This window comes from Tubulanus polymorphus, chromosome 4 (assembly GCF_964204645.1).
Source record: "Tubulanus polymorphus chromosome 4, tnTubPoly1.2, whole genome shotgun sequence".
Lineage (NCBI taxonomy): Eukaryota > Metazoa > Nemertea > Palaeonemertea > Tubulaniformes > Tubulanidae > Tubulanus > Tubulanus polymorphus.
In genome coordinates this window covers 1,997,438-2,010,221 of record NC_134028.1, presented here as the reverse complement: position 1 = coordinate 2,010,221, position 12,784 = coordinate 1,997,438, and the positions used below count along the sequence as shown (strand labels likewise).

General features: G+C 36.3%; 2 protein-coding genes across 2 annotated transcripts; one reads left to right on the top strand and one right to left on the bottom strand.

The window, feature by feature from the left end:
* The first annotated feature begins 3,829 nt into the window (after positions 1-3,829).
* On the top strand, positions 3,830-9,029 carry LOC141903352 (uncharacterized). The gene is made up of 13 exons (XM_074791456.1): positions 3,830-3,835; positions 4,044-4,119; positions 4,240-4,250; positions 4,387-4,497; positions 4,660-4,750; positions 4,830-4,840; positions 5,459-5,554; positions 5,808-5,901; positions 5,988-5,998; positions 8,252-8,327; positions 8,455-8,465; positions 8,566-8,676; positions 9,015-9,029. Exons 1-13 carry the CDS (start codon positions 3,830-3,832, stop codon positions 9,027-9,029), a joined length of 720 nt encoding a protein of 239 aa, XP_074647557.1.
* A 2,174-nt stretch (positions 9,030-11,203) lies between these two features.
* LOC141903350 (uncharacterized) lies at positions 11,204-12,024 on the bottom strand. Its single transcript, XM_074791454.1, has 4 exons — positions 11,933-12,024; positions 11,760-11,834; positions 11,514-11,694; positions 11,204-11,390 (listed from the first exon to the last, which is right to left on the bottom strand). Exons 1-4 carry the CDS (start codon positions 11,934-11,936, stop codon positions 11,204-11,206), a joined length of 447 nt encoding a protein of 148 aa, XP_074647555.1. The 5' UTR covers positions 11,937-12,024.
* Between the last annotated feature and the right edge of the window lie 760 nt (positions 12,025-12,784).

Here is a 12,784-nt window from a genome sequence, read left to right as displayed (position 1 = left end):
TGGCGTTACACACCAATTTATTTTCTCTAGCTTTCTTCAGTCGGTTCGATTTTGCTTTTAATTGCACTTTCTAGAATAGAATGAATCGAGAGAGATTTATAACTATATATAGTGACCGATTAAAGCTACAGAATGAATTTCTGCACAACGTTCATAATTTCCAAAGGGAAAAATTCTTCAATGATGTGACGTATAAGCTCTACTTGTTTATTTTCGGATATCCACATCTCTCAGCACGGGTTCGATTCAACGATATAGGATAAAACTTACCAATTTAACAGACTTCGGTTTTGGACGGGAAATCTTTTTACCGGACATCAGTGTTTTCTGTCGACCGTTTGATTTTTCTTGTAAGTTATTTGCAAGGCTTTTGACAAATGTTTTAGTTGCTTTAATTGGAATAATCTTTTTCAGTTGATCTTTAAATCTGACAAAAAGAAAATTACGAGGTCGCATGAAAGCAATATCATTTGGACCCATCGGATATTGAAAATCCTTTTGAAATATCTCAAACTTCAGCTAACCTATCTTTATTTGCTTGCACTTTCATCTTCTGCACGACGTTTGAACGTCTCTTTTGGGCCGCTCTTGGGAGGAAATAAAAAGTACGGATAGAGACTATTTCGTACAAAAGGTAAATGTTCATGAACTGATTCGTGTGTTAAGTGATCGATAAAAGATATGTTGCTTACCTCTTAGCACGATGTTTGAAAGATAATACATTGTCTTCGTATAATTCTAAATATAAGAATATCATTATTTTACAAAACGGGGCTCATTCTTCCCATAACCATATCCATATTTGACCATTTAGCTTGAATTATTTCATACATATTCATTGTTCATGCATTATTCAAATAATTTGCTTTTAACTCAAGCTTGACTCAGGCCACTTACAACACAACGAGGCCATTTGTAATTTACTAATGGAGGATTTGAAATACGCATCATAACGGAAATGAACATCAGTATCGTCCATCGTTGAATTATATATGGAGGTCGTTTAGTTACCTTTTCCACCGTCATCAAAATCGCGATCACTCCAACTGACAGCCATAACAATCAATACAGCACTAACTACAGAATATAAAACCCAATAAAAAAATAATTTCATTCCAGAAATTAGAATAGAATATTATACATTTTCGACGATAAATAGAATACGTAGAATTCATTTTCATCTATAGGAAGAAGACACCTGAACTTTGTTCGAATATATGTATTTAGACGAAACCATCGAATTATCTTTAGAATCGTTTCAGTAATACGCTTAGTGCACCCATTGATTCATATCTATACTAGTAATGATCACATATTTAAATAGTTCTTAATACGAATCTTACAAACCAATTGTTTATCATTGTTATTATCATTCCACCTTCTACTATTTACGAGTTCCTACGTTGAGTAAATTTATGAAGAGAATTGCATCAAAAGAAATATTATAACGTATTATAAGTTCGGCATATACAATCATTATTATCATCATCATTATTATCAAAATATTATTTGTTCTAGAACTATGGATGCGGTATGTTTCTGTTAGATCTATAATTCATATATGAATAAATACGAAGAGCTCGGAACTGTGTATGTTAATTGTCTAGGGCTATTGATACAGAGTGAAAGCGATCCGTGGACCCGAATTGATCAGAAACGTTCGTCTCGTTAATGATCTGATTTCCAGCGCAACGCCGAGGGATAGACCGAAAGAGAATACCATCAAACCGTTTTATATGAAGTGAAAAAAGGAAAATCATTCATCCGATGTTAAATCCGTAAAATCAGGTAGAATGATAAGTTAAGTAATTCAGAATAACTGAAAACAACACATTATTAACTGTCGATTTGACTCTCAAACTATCGGCTCCAGTATCCAGTTCCACAGTAATATTTGATTCTACATTAGTAAGGATTTGACTCAGAAATAACTCATTGAAAATGAACTAATTCAATATCATAAGTTCTTCTCGTTTTCTCGTGATATGATAAGTATACTTTCTATTGTGTTGGTTGTCGCAATTAACCGCCATTTATGAACAACCCTAGAAGTTAAACAATAAAAACCTTAACAAATGCAGCTATTCCCCTAGTGAATATTTTATTATTCGCCAGAAGAGTTATATGCACCGTATTGGCAGCAAGAAATGTCCCGACCGAGGATGATGTTAAATAATTTAAAGATATATAGTCGATATTATCACATATATATTCGTAAACACCTCGAAAAACACATCATGCAATCGCTGTTTGATCATCAAGAACATAGAACTTTTTAAATAAGCTTTTATAAAGACAAAAAGTAAAAAGGTGGCACAACTTCTTAAAATCCAATTCACGTCACATCGAAAAAAATGTTGTTTTGACGATTTCTCAGAGCTATAAACAACCATGGAGGAATGCAGTATTTTTAAGAATTTGATCATTGACGAAAAATTGAAATTAAGTGTATGGATATAACCTCGCCGTGAAACTTACCTGCCAAATACGTAATAAGATCTAGACTTAATCTCATTATGTTAACTACTTTTTTTTCCTTTCAAAAATTAAATATTCCTCTTCTGATGCGCTACCGATGTCTTCGGCGAATTCAGAGAGCACTAAATATTCCTCACAAATGAAGCTGTATCGAACCGTTGTTAAAATCCTCAAAAGTGAGCGCGGTTCAGTTTAACCTAACATCCGGATAAAGTTATCTCCGATCATGTGATATTGGAGAAACAATCAATATGTAGAAGCGTCCTACGAATGATGTCACTAGGCAACTATTGTAAACAACAACAGGTATACCTACCTATCTATCGATAAAGCTGTGTCTATATACATCGGTTATTTCATTGTTTCTAAATGATGGTTATCAAACGAACACGGTGACTATACGCATTTCCCCTCATACCTTTCTTTTCTTCTCTTGACTGTAAAGACAACAATGTGTTCGGTCGCTGTTCCTTTCCGTTGAGTCAAATTAATTGAAAGAGGACAAATCTGTTTTATTCAATTATAGATAGAAAATTAGAAGTTAAATGACAAACCGTAATGACTTAAGGACAGTAGTTTGCATAACATATGCGTATATATTGAATATGTAATTTTGTTGTCGTACAAGACAGTCGAACTAACAGTATAGGCCTAAGTGTCTTCTGATTAAAGAGTATCTAATCACGTATGATAATGTTATGTATTTATTGACCAGCGGAACATCGTGTCCTTATGCAACCTTGTTCTCTCTCTCCCTTTCTCTCTATCTCGATGCGATAATTGGTATCAAATACATGATTTTCAAGTTGGAACATAAAAGATTACATCATTTTGCGTATAAATGTACATCATTTTATCAAAATTTCTAAAGAAAAAATCTAAAAGATTCAAGTCTTTTTAAGCAAACCAAAGTATCAATAACGCCAAATGGGCATTTATACAAGATGTGACTGACACCATCAACCATTAAAGCGTCTATTCCCATTCGATTTCTTTTGATCTTTTTAAGAAAAAATCTAAACCGCACATGTGTGCACCATAGGATCAATCAATCTTATCGACATGTGGTATTATGTAAACAATAGATTGATGAAAATTACCCCAAAAAATCAGTTAACCACACCTGCGGGGCGCATCCGAGGGATGTATGTTACGTATGTCGGCTGTGCTCTTTATGTCATACATATAAACGTATATAAACAAATTTTGAAAGCATTGTTTATGAAGTCATTCTTTCAGCTTGTATCAGTGAGATATATCTAAATCTTACACGATGCATTCGTTAATGAGTCTCCTCGTTTTGCTTGTCATTGCTTATCATTCTGTTAACGGTAAGCACGCACTGATAACAATGCCGGTAATGATACGTACGAATCAACGAGTTAAAGGAAACTATTTCAAAGATTTATAAATCAGAATCATCAATTTATGTTATTTAATTCATGCGTTTGTTCTGTTTTTTCTCCAGCTAGTTCCGACCCATGCTATGTAAGTTTCAAGAATCAAATCGAATCATATTTTTTCTAACTGTCGATTTTAAAAATCGCTCATTCTATATTTTGAAGGGTAAATGCAAATCGGATGAAATATGCGAAAGAGGCAACGGATGGGGATATATGCAACGTTCATACTGTCGCGCAGGTAACGATCAGAGAATTTAACCCACATCGCTATAATCTGTGAAAACGTTTGAAGGCATTTGGGAAAAATAAAAAGTTGATCGTCCTCTTTTTTCAAAAAATGTTATTTTTCTTTTTTCAGCTACTTGTCGGGTAAGAATTCAAATCTACTTAAGTAGTTATTTTCCGTCGCATTATTTTCTCTCTGTGTACAGAACGGAATGGGTTGGGTGTATCCCCGCAATGTAATTGATAACGACTGACACCTTGTGCCCACGTGATTTAATAGGATCTTATGTGCGCAGATGATGAGGTTTGTATAGAAGAGCAGGCAAAATGCTACAGATGGGGTAATTGCCCAACAGTTGGAAAATGTGTCACCAAAGAGTCTCTGTGTGACGTAAGTCATGTATTCAACTCAATTTTAATCTCTTAAACAAGTTTTATGGTCTCTCAAACTTTAACTATTTTGCAAAAATTTGACCTACGTAGGTGTTACTAGTTATGTTTTAATCCATTGACAAGAACATTTATTACTTTTGTCATCTTTTCTTCCCCATAGGAAGCCAGCTGTCAAACACAAGAAACGTGTGAAATTATTACACCACGTTGTTATCGTTACCCTTGTAACCCGATTGCTGTTTGCCAGAAAGGTATATATAATTTTTTGCAAATAAATTCGTTTTGTGCGCCTTAAATTTGTCGTGTATTCTGTATTTTCATTTTTTACAGATCCATGCGAAGTAAGCATTTTCGAGTTCATCAGAAACCAATAAGTTCCACTCTTTATCCAATGATCCAATTAGTGCAAAGTGTATTTTTTCAATTCTGATATTTATATCTTCTATCAGGATAAATGTACAGCAAATGAAATATGTGAAGTAAACCACCACGGATGGGGTTGGCATGGACAGAAGCGAGGATATTGTAGACCAAGTAAGTTTCATTTGTCCATATATTACTGTATTAGAGGTACTGAAAGGAAAAAACTAACTAACACATTTCAAAAACTATTTCAGAAACGTGTCGGGTAAGCTATACATGTTTGTTTTCTAATATCAGCTAAGGACGCCTGTAAGTCAAAATTATTTTCTATTCTGATGATATCGGCATTAATGGAATTTGAAATTATTTTCCAAGTAAATCCATCGCCTGGGATGAAACTAAATCCTGTTAGGTGACGGCTCGGACTGCATTGTTGGGCCACTTGCAAGGCAACATTGTGTGTGAAACCACGAGTTCTACTATTATGATTATTGGGGCGTTTTTAAGATCATCTCCAATGGAATATTTATTCTGGTAATTTGATTTTATACTACTTATTTAGTGCATTAATATTTATCTCAATATCGAACCGACAGGATAAGGAATGTTCCGATGATGAATTTTGTAAGATTTGTGTCGGGCCTCCATGTGATGGTACACCAGTATGCGTGGCGAAAGCTTCTCTTTGCGCGGTAAGTCAGGACACAGCCAAAACATGATGTCACCTCGTAGTTCTGTTGTTTTGTCATCCATTTAGAATGGATTTTGTATTAAGTAATGATTATGATTGATTATCTGTGATTACGTCCATATATGGCTCGATCTACAATTTTTATTTGATTAATATTGAAACTATTATATCATTTATAATTCAAGCTTTAAAGAACGTGGGCAGATATCTTGATACGTATTTATAAAATGTTCATTGTTTGTCTGCTACTCTAGGCTGTAACTTGTCCAGACGGCCAAGAATGTAAGGTTATTCAGCCCAGATGTTACAGACCACCTTGTCATCCGAAAGCTATATGCCAGAAAACGGGTATGTCGAAATATATAAACATCTGGAAAATTAACAAATAAAAACCTAATTGTTTATATAATCTTCGAAAATTTCGTTCTTTTCAGATCCATGCGAGGTAAGTAATCTTTACTCTATTAGGATGAATAATTGACTTGAATGTTGATAATCAGTCATTCTATTCATGAATTCATAGGCCTACCCATCTGATGATCCATTTTTTCTTTAGGGACGATGTAATCCTCATGAAAAGTGTGTCGTGAAGCGACCAGAATGTCATCCTGGCTATCCTTGTGCACAAGCGATGGTACCGACCTGTGTACCAGGTAAGAGCTCAAACTCAGAAAATATCTGCTAGCCATGTTTAACTGTTTAACTATGATCAGTGGAGTGTGTTGGGCCGTTTTAACATATTGTGTATTCGCGGTTTTTTGCAGCTTGGAATTATTACAGGGGATAACAACATGATTGAATAAAGGCATCCAACTTGCTTGCTTCTATTGGGTAAGTGTAAATCATGAAATGACAACAAATCCACCAGTTCAGACCATGAGAAACCAAACAATGTGATATTTGATAATTTTTAGATTTACCCCGCACACTGAAGAAAACCATGAGGACAGCAAGATTTGAAATATAAAGTATCTTTATTCATTAACGCGAAACAATAAAGAAATTCTTTCTTGGATTCCTCAAATGATTCGCATTTCTTATCAATTTCCATATTTTCTAATAGTTAAGTCGTATCTTTGTGTATACTATTCAACCAACCACTTTCACCGAGTCATTCCAAGAAATTTTTATTCAACAAAACTAAATGATCTAAGTTTTTGTTCGCAACAAAGAAAATGATTCAACTATATTGTGTTATATATGGTACGGTGATTCTCAACCGAATTACACAATTTTTTAATGCTTTGGCCCCAACCTAGAATACTGACACAATTTATGTTCCAAAATACAAGACACTTTACAAAGCCAAGCGAATACTATGCGGAAAGTTAAAATCTACTGTCTTCTGAACTCAAAGCGACACATATTCAGTCGAATAAAAATGGGCTGCTATATAAAGTCCACAGCCGATTCTGAGGAATATGACGGCCTCACTGAGACGGGCAGTGAATATTCAATGGCGTATCCCTGATATCCACGTGTCCTTTTCTGCATCTGTCGTATTTGACGTTGTACCAAAACAGTCCAGCACAACAGCGATAACAGTCATTTCTAGCGTGTATACTCCCACCGCAGCATTCGTGCTGATTCTTAGAGAAGATCTCGCCTCCATAACAACTAAACAGTTAAGACAATAAAGAATTAAATGGAATCACCATAATAGATAAGTCCTGAAAGATGATTAGAGTTGGAGATGGATTCAGCTTCTTCGCAGTGTATCGTCAGTACTTACGCTCTGACAGTGGATTGACGACGTCTTTTGAAACTCGTCCATGGCAACAGATAGATTTCGGATATCCATATATCCTTGCTTTGGCTAAGATTTCTATAGTCAGTTTGGATCTCTTTTTGATTTGGAGCGGTCCATATGTATATACGGTGTGATCAAATAGATAATTTTCCGCCAACAAGTTGTAACAGAAAAGATAAAATCATTTTATACATCGATTAATCAAAATTTTGAAGAAAAATTCTGAATTTCACATATCTTTTTAAGCAAACCAAAGTATCAATAACGCCCTATGGATATTCATACAAGATGTGACTGACACCATCAACCATTAAAGCGTCTATTGATCCATTCGATTCTTTTAGGAGTTTTTTTTACGAAGAAATCCAAACGGCACATGTGTGCACCTTTAGAATAATTTATCTTATCGACACGTGGTATCATGTAGGTAGCTTAAACAGACTTTATCACGAAAAATATCATTAAATTGATGACAATTACCAAAAAATTCTATTGAATACACCTGCTGGACGCATCCGTGGGACGTAGTTTACGTACGTCGGCTGTGCCCTTTATGTCATACATATAAACGTATATAAACAAATTTTGAAAGCATTGTTTATAAAGTCATTCTTTCAGCTTGTATCAGTGAGATATATCTAAATCTTACACGATGCAATCGTTAATGAGTCTCCTCGTTTTTCTTGTCATTGCTTATCATTCTGTTAACGGTAAGCACGCACTGATAACAATACCGGTAATGTTACGAATAAACGAGTTAAAGAAAGCAATTTTACAGAATTACGTATGAATCATTATTCTATTGAATGTTATTTCATTTTTGCGTTTGTTTTGTTTTTTCTCCAGCTAGTTCCGACCCATGCGGTGTAAGTTTCAATAATCTGAATTAATTCAATTTTTTTTTCTAACTCTGTTGATTTTAAAAATCACTCATTTTACATTTTGAAGGGTAACTGCGAAGCAGATGAAATATGCGAAGGAGGCAACGGATGGGGATATATGAAACGTCCATACTGCCGCGCAGGTAACGATTAGAGAATTTAACCCACATCCCTAATTAAACTAATCGGCAAAACTTTTTTACGCATCTGAAGAAGAAAAAGTGTTGATTCTCATCTTTTTCTTCAATAATGTTATTTTTCGTTTTTCAGCTACTTGTCGGGTAAGATCGTTTTCCGTCGCATTATTTTCTCGATGTACTAGGGCCTGGTGTATCCTCGCAATGTAACTGACTGATACCTTGTGCCCACGTGATTTCATAGGATCTTACGTGCACGGATGCTGAGGTTTGTATAGAAGAGCAGGTACAATGCTACAGATGGGGCGGTTGCCCAACAGTTGGAAAATGTGTCACCAAACAGTCTATGTGTGATGTAAGTCAAATATTCAACTCAACTCTCTCTAACCTCTCATACATGTTTTGTGATCTCTCAAATTCTAACCTATTTGAGAAATAATGATCTTAGGTATTTCAAGTTATATTTTGATTCATTATTAAGAGCAAGACTTTCATCATCTTTTCTTCCTCATAGGAAGCCAGCTGTAAAACAGAGGAAACGTGTGAAATTATTACACCACGTTGTTATCGTCACCCTTGTAACCCGATTGCTATTTGCAAGAGAGGCATGTAATTTTTTGGTAAATGAAAATAAAATTCCTCTTTTGTGCACCTTAAATTCGTCATGTATTCTGTATTTCTCTTTTCTTACAGATCCATGCGAAGTAAGTCTGGTGTTCATCAGAAACCAATAAGTTCTATGCTTTATCCAATGATCCAATTTATGTAAAGTGTACTTTTTTAATTCTGATATGGGTATCTTCTATCAGGGTAAATGTACGGCAAATGAAATATGTGAAGTAAACCACCACGGATGGGGTTGGCATGGACAGGGACGAGGATATTGTAGACCAAGTAAGTTTCATTTGTCCATATGTTACTGTATTAGAGGTACTGAAAGGAATAAACTAACTAACAAATTTCTAAAACTATTTCAGAAACGTGTCGGGTAAGCTATGCATGTCTTTAATATCCACTAAGGACGCCTGTAAGTCAAAATTATATTATATTCTGATGATATCGGCATTAATGGAATTTGAAATTATTTCCTAGTAAATCAATCGGTAAATCCTGTTAGGTGACGGCTCGGACTGTATGGCGGGGCCACATGCAAGGCAACATCGTGTGTGAAACCACGAGTGTTACTTTTATGATTATTGGGGCGTTTTTTAGATGATCTCCAGTGGAATATACATTCTGGTAATTTGATTTATACTACTTATTTAGTGCATTAATATTTATCTCAATATCGAACCGACAGGATAAGGAATGTACCGATGACGAAATTTGTAAGATTTGTGTCGGGCCTCCATGTGATGGTACACCAGTATGCGTGGCGAAAGCTTCTCTTTGCGCGGTAAGTCAGGACACAGCCAAAACAGGACGTCACAGATTTCCTTAGTAGTTGTCTTGTTGTTTTCTCATTCGTTTTATGAAATTTGTAATTACTATTGATTACAATTGATTATCTGTGATTACGTCCATATATCGCTCGGTCTATAGTATATTTCTTAAAGAACGTGGTCAGATATCTTGCTACGTATTTATAAAATGTTCATTGTTTGTCCGCTACTCTAGGCTGTAACTTGTCTAGCCGGTCAAGAATGTAAGGTAACTCAACCCAGATGTTTCAGAGCACCTTGTGATCCGATAGCTTCATGCCAGGAACCGGGTGGGTATGTCGGAATTTATAAACAGCTGGAAAATATACTAAACCTATGAATGATATCCGAAAATTTCGTTCTTTTCAGATCCATGCAATGTAAGTTATCGTTATTCTATTTGAATGAATAATGAAATTGAATGATGATAATTCTTTCATAAATCTTTACTCTTCTGAGAATATTGTTTCTTTAGGGACGATGTAATCCTCATGAAAAATGTGTCTTGAGGCAACCGTACTGTCCCCCTGGCTATGCGTGTACACAAGCAATGGTACCGACCTGTGTACCAGGTAAGAGCTAAACTCAGAAAACAGCATCCTCCCTCTGCAGGGACTCGAACCTGTTGGCACGGTCGATTATGGCAGGGTTTTGTGCCGTGGCAATCTCGATGCCATCAGGTTCGAATCCCTGCTGGGGGAGGATGAGAAAACAGCAGCTAGTTGTGTTTAACCGTAAACTAGTAATCATCATTGGTGTGTTTTGATTGGGTTTATGATATAATACATCCATGCTTCTTTGCAGCTTGGGGTTATCACAGGGGCTAACAACATGATTGAATAAAGGCACCCAACTTGCTTGCTACTATTGGGTGAGTGTAAATCATGAAATGACAACAAATCCACCAGTTAAGACCGAGAGAAACCAAGCAATGTGATATCTTTACAATTTTTAGATTTACCCACACACTGAAGAAATCCATGAGGACAGCAAGATTTGAAATATAAAGTATCTTTATTCATTAACGCTAAACAATAAAGAAATTCTTTCTTGGATTCCTCAAATGATTCGCATTTCTTATCAATTTCCATATTTTCTAATAGTTTAGTCGTATCTCTGTGTATACTATTCAAGCAACCACTTTCACCGAGTCATTCCAAGAAATTTCTATTCAACAAAACTAAATGAGTTACTGATCTAAATCTATTCAAAACAAACAAAAATATACAACTATATCGTGTCAACTATGGTCCGGTGTTTCTCAACTGAATTACACGATTTTTCAATGCCTTGGCTCCCATCCAGAACACTGACACAATTTATGTAGCCAAATAAAAGACACTTTACAAGGCCAAGTGAATACTAAAGTTAAAATCTACTGTCTTCTGATCTCACAGCGACACATATTCAGATGAATATAAATGAGCTTCCATGAAAAGTCCACAGCCGAAAGTGACGGCCTCACTGAGACGGGCAGTGAATATTCAATGGTGTATCCCTGATATCCACATGTCCTTTTTTGCATCGGTCATATTTGACGTTGTACCAAAACAGTCCAGCGCAACAGCGATAACAGTCATTTCTAGCGTGTATACTCCCACCGCAGCATTCGTGCTGATTCACAGAGAAGATCTCGCCTCCACAACAACTGAACAATATTAAGAAAATAAAGAATTAAATGGAATCACGATAATAGATAAGTCCTCTGTGTCAAAGATGATTAGAGTTGGAGATGGATTCAGCTTCCTCGCAGGGTATCGTCAGTACTTACGCTCTGACAGTGGATTGACGAAGTCTTTTGTAAACTCGTCCATGGCAACAGAAATGGGTTCGAGCGTTGTACGGTCGGAATTGGCAACATTTCCAAACTGCTCGCGATCCAACTGACTTCCGTTTTCGTTTGACTATTCCACAACAACACGTGTGTGTATCGCGGTTATACGGCAACAAACCTTAAAACAAAGCTCAAGTAAATACAAAATTGTTTTGCGCATATTGTCCGCAGGTTCATTCTTACCGTGTGATCTCCAGTGCTCTTGACCAGTTTTCGATCGTTCCAAATACCGAACATGGCGCCTTGCTCCACAACAAGCTATAAAGAAAAAGTTGTGATATCGACTGTGTAACTACCCAGCATAGGAGGTCATCGAACTAATGATCGTTCAAAAATGAGCAAATTTCATTTCTTACCCATCCGAGGACCGGTTCTCTGGTACAGGCTACAATGGCAGCAGATATATAACCGGACGTCGTAAATAAGCCGTTTACAACAACGCGTGTATTTTCCGTATTTCCTCGGATTAACGAGTCCTCCGCAGCAGAAATGAGTTCTCGGATCATAAGAGTTTAACCCGCAGCACTTTCTATACGCGTAAATAGCACCGATATGAAGTTTGTAGCGATTGTTTTTACTGCAACAAAGATGAGTTTGGTAAGGGCGTGGTTTGATGGAACCGCAACAGATCCGGCGTGTTTTTGGTGACATCCACGGCTCTTTCTCGTGAGCATACTTCCCGTTACAGCACACATAATGCACCGTATCAATTTGCTGATTACCACAACAAACGTACTACAAGTATAAGTTCAATATATCTTTCATATACATTAGCTATCGTGAATTAGAAAAAGGTTGAACACGGAAGAACGTAAGGTATCCCAGTCCCTATTTGTAAGATAATGATATTTTTTCATGAAAACTTAGGCCTTTGAAAGAAATATTACGTTAGCGCGGAACGCGATCCCGAGAATTGATGTCTTGACATTTCCGCGGCAGCAGAGTTCCTTTCTCGGATCGAACCATTTCTGTTTAGTCGGGCCGTTCATGCAGCATTGGAAATACCGATCCGGGGCGACAGTTTTGGATTTAACATTTTCGCCGCAACATTTGAAATGGTCGCTGTTGTAAATACCCTTTCCACAACAGATCGTCCGATGATGATAAGACCTCCAGTGTAGTTCACCGTCGCAGCAAATTTCGTTGTTGCTGTTGTAGCTGTTGATCAAGAAGTAAATGAAGAATGCAGTTATGAATATTGCCGGTAG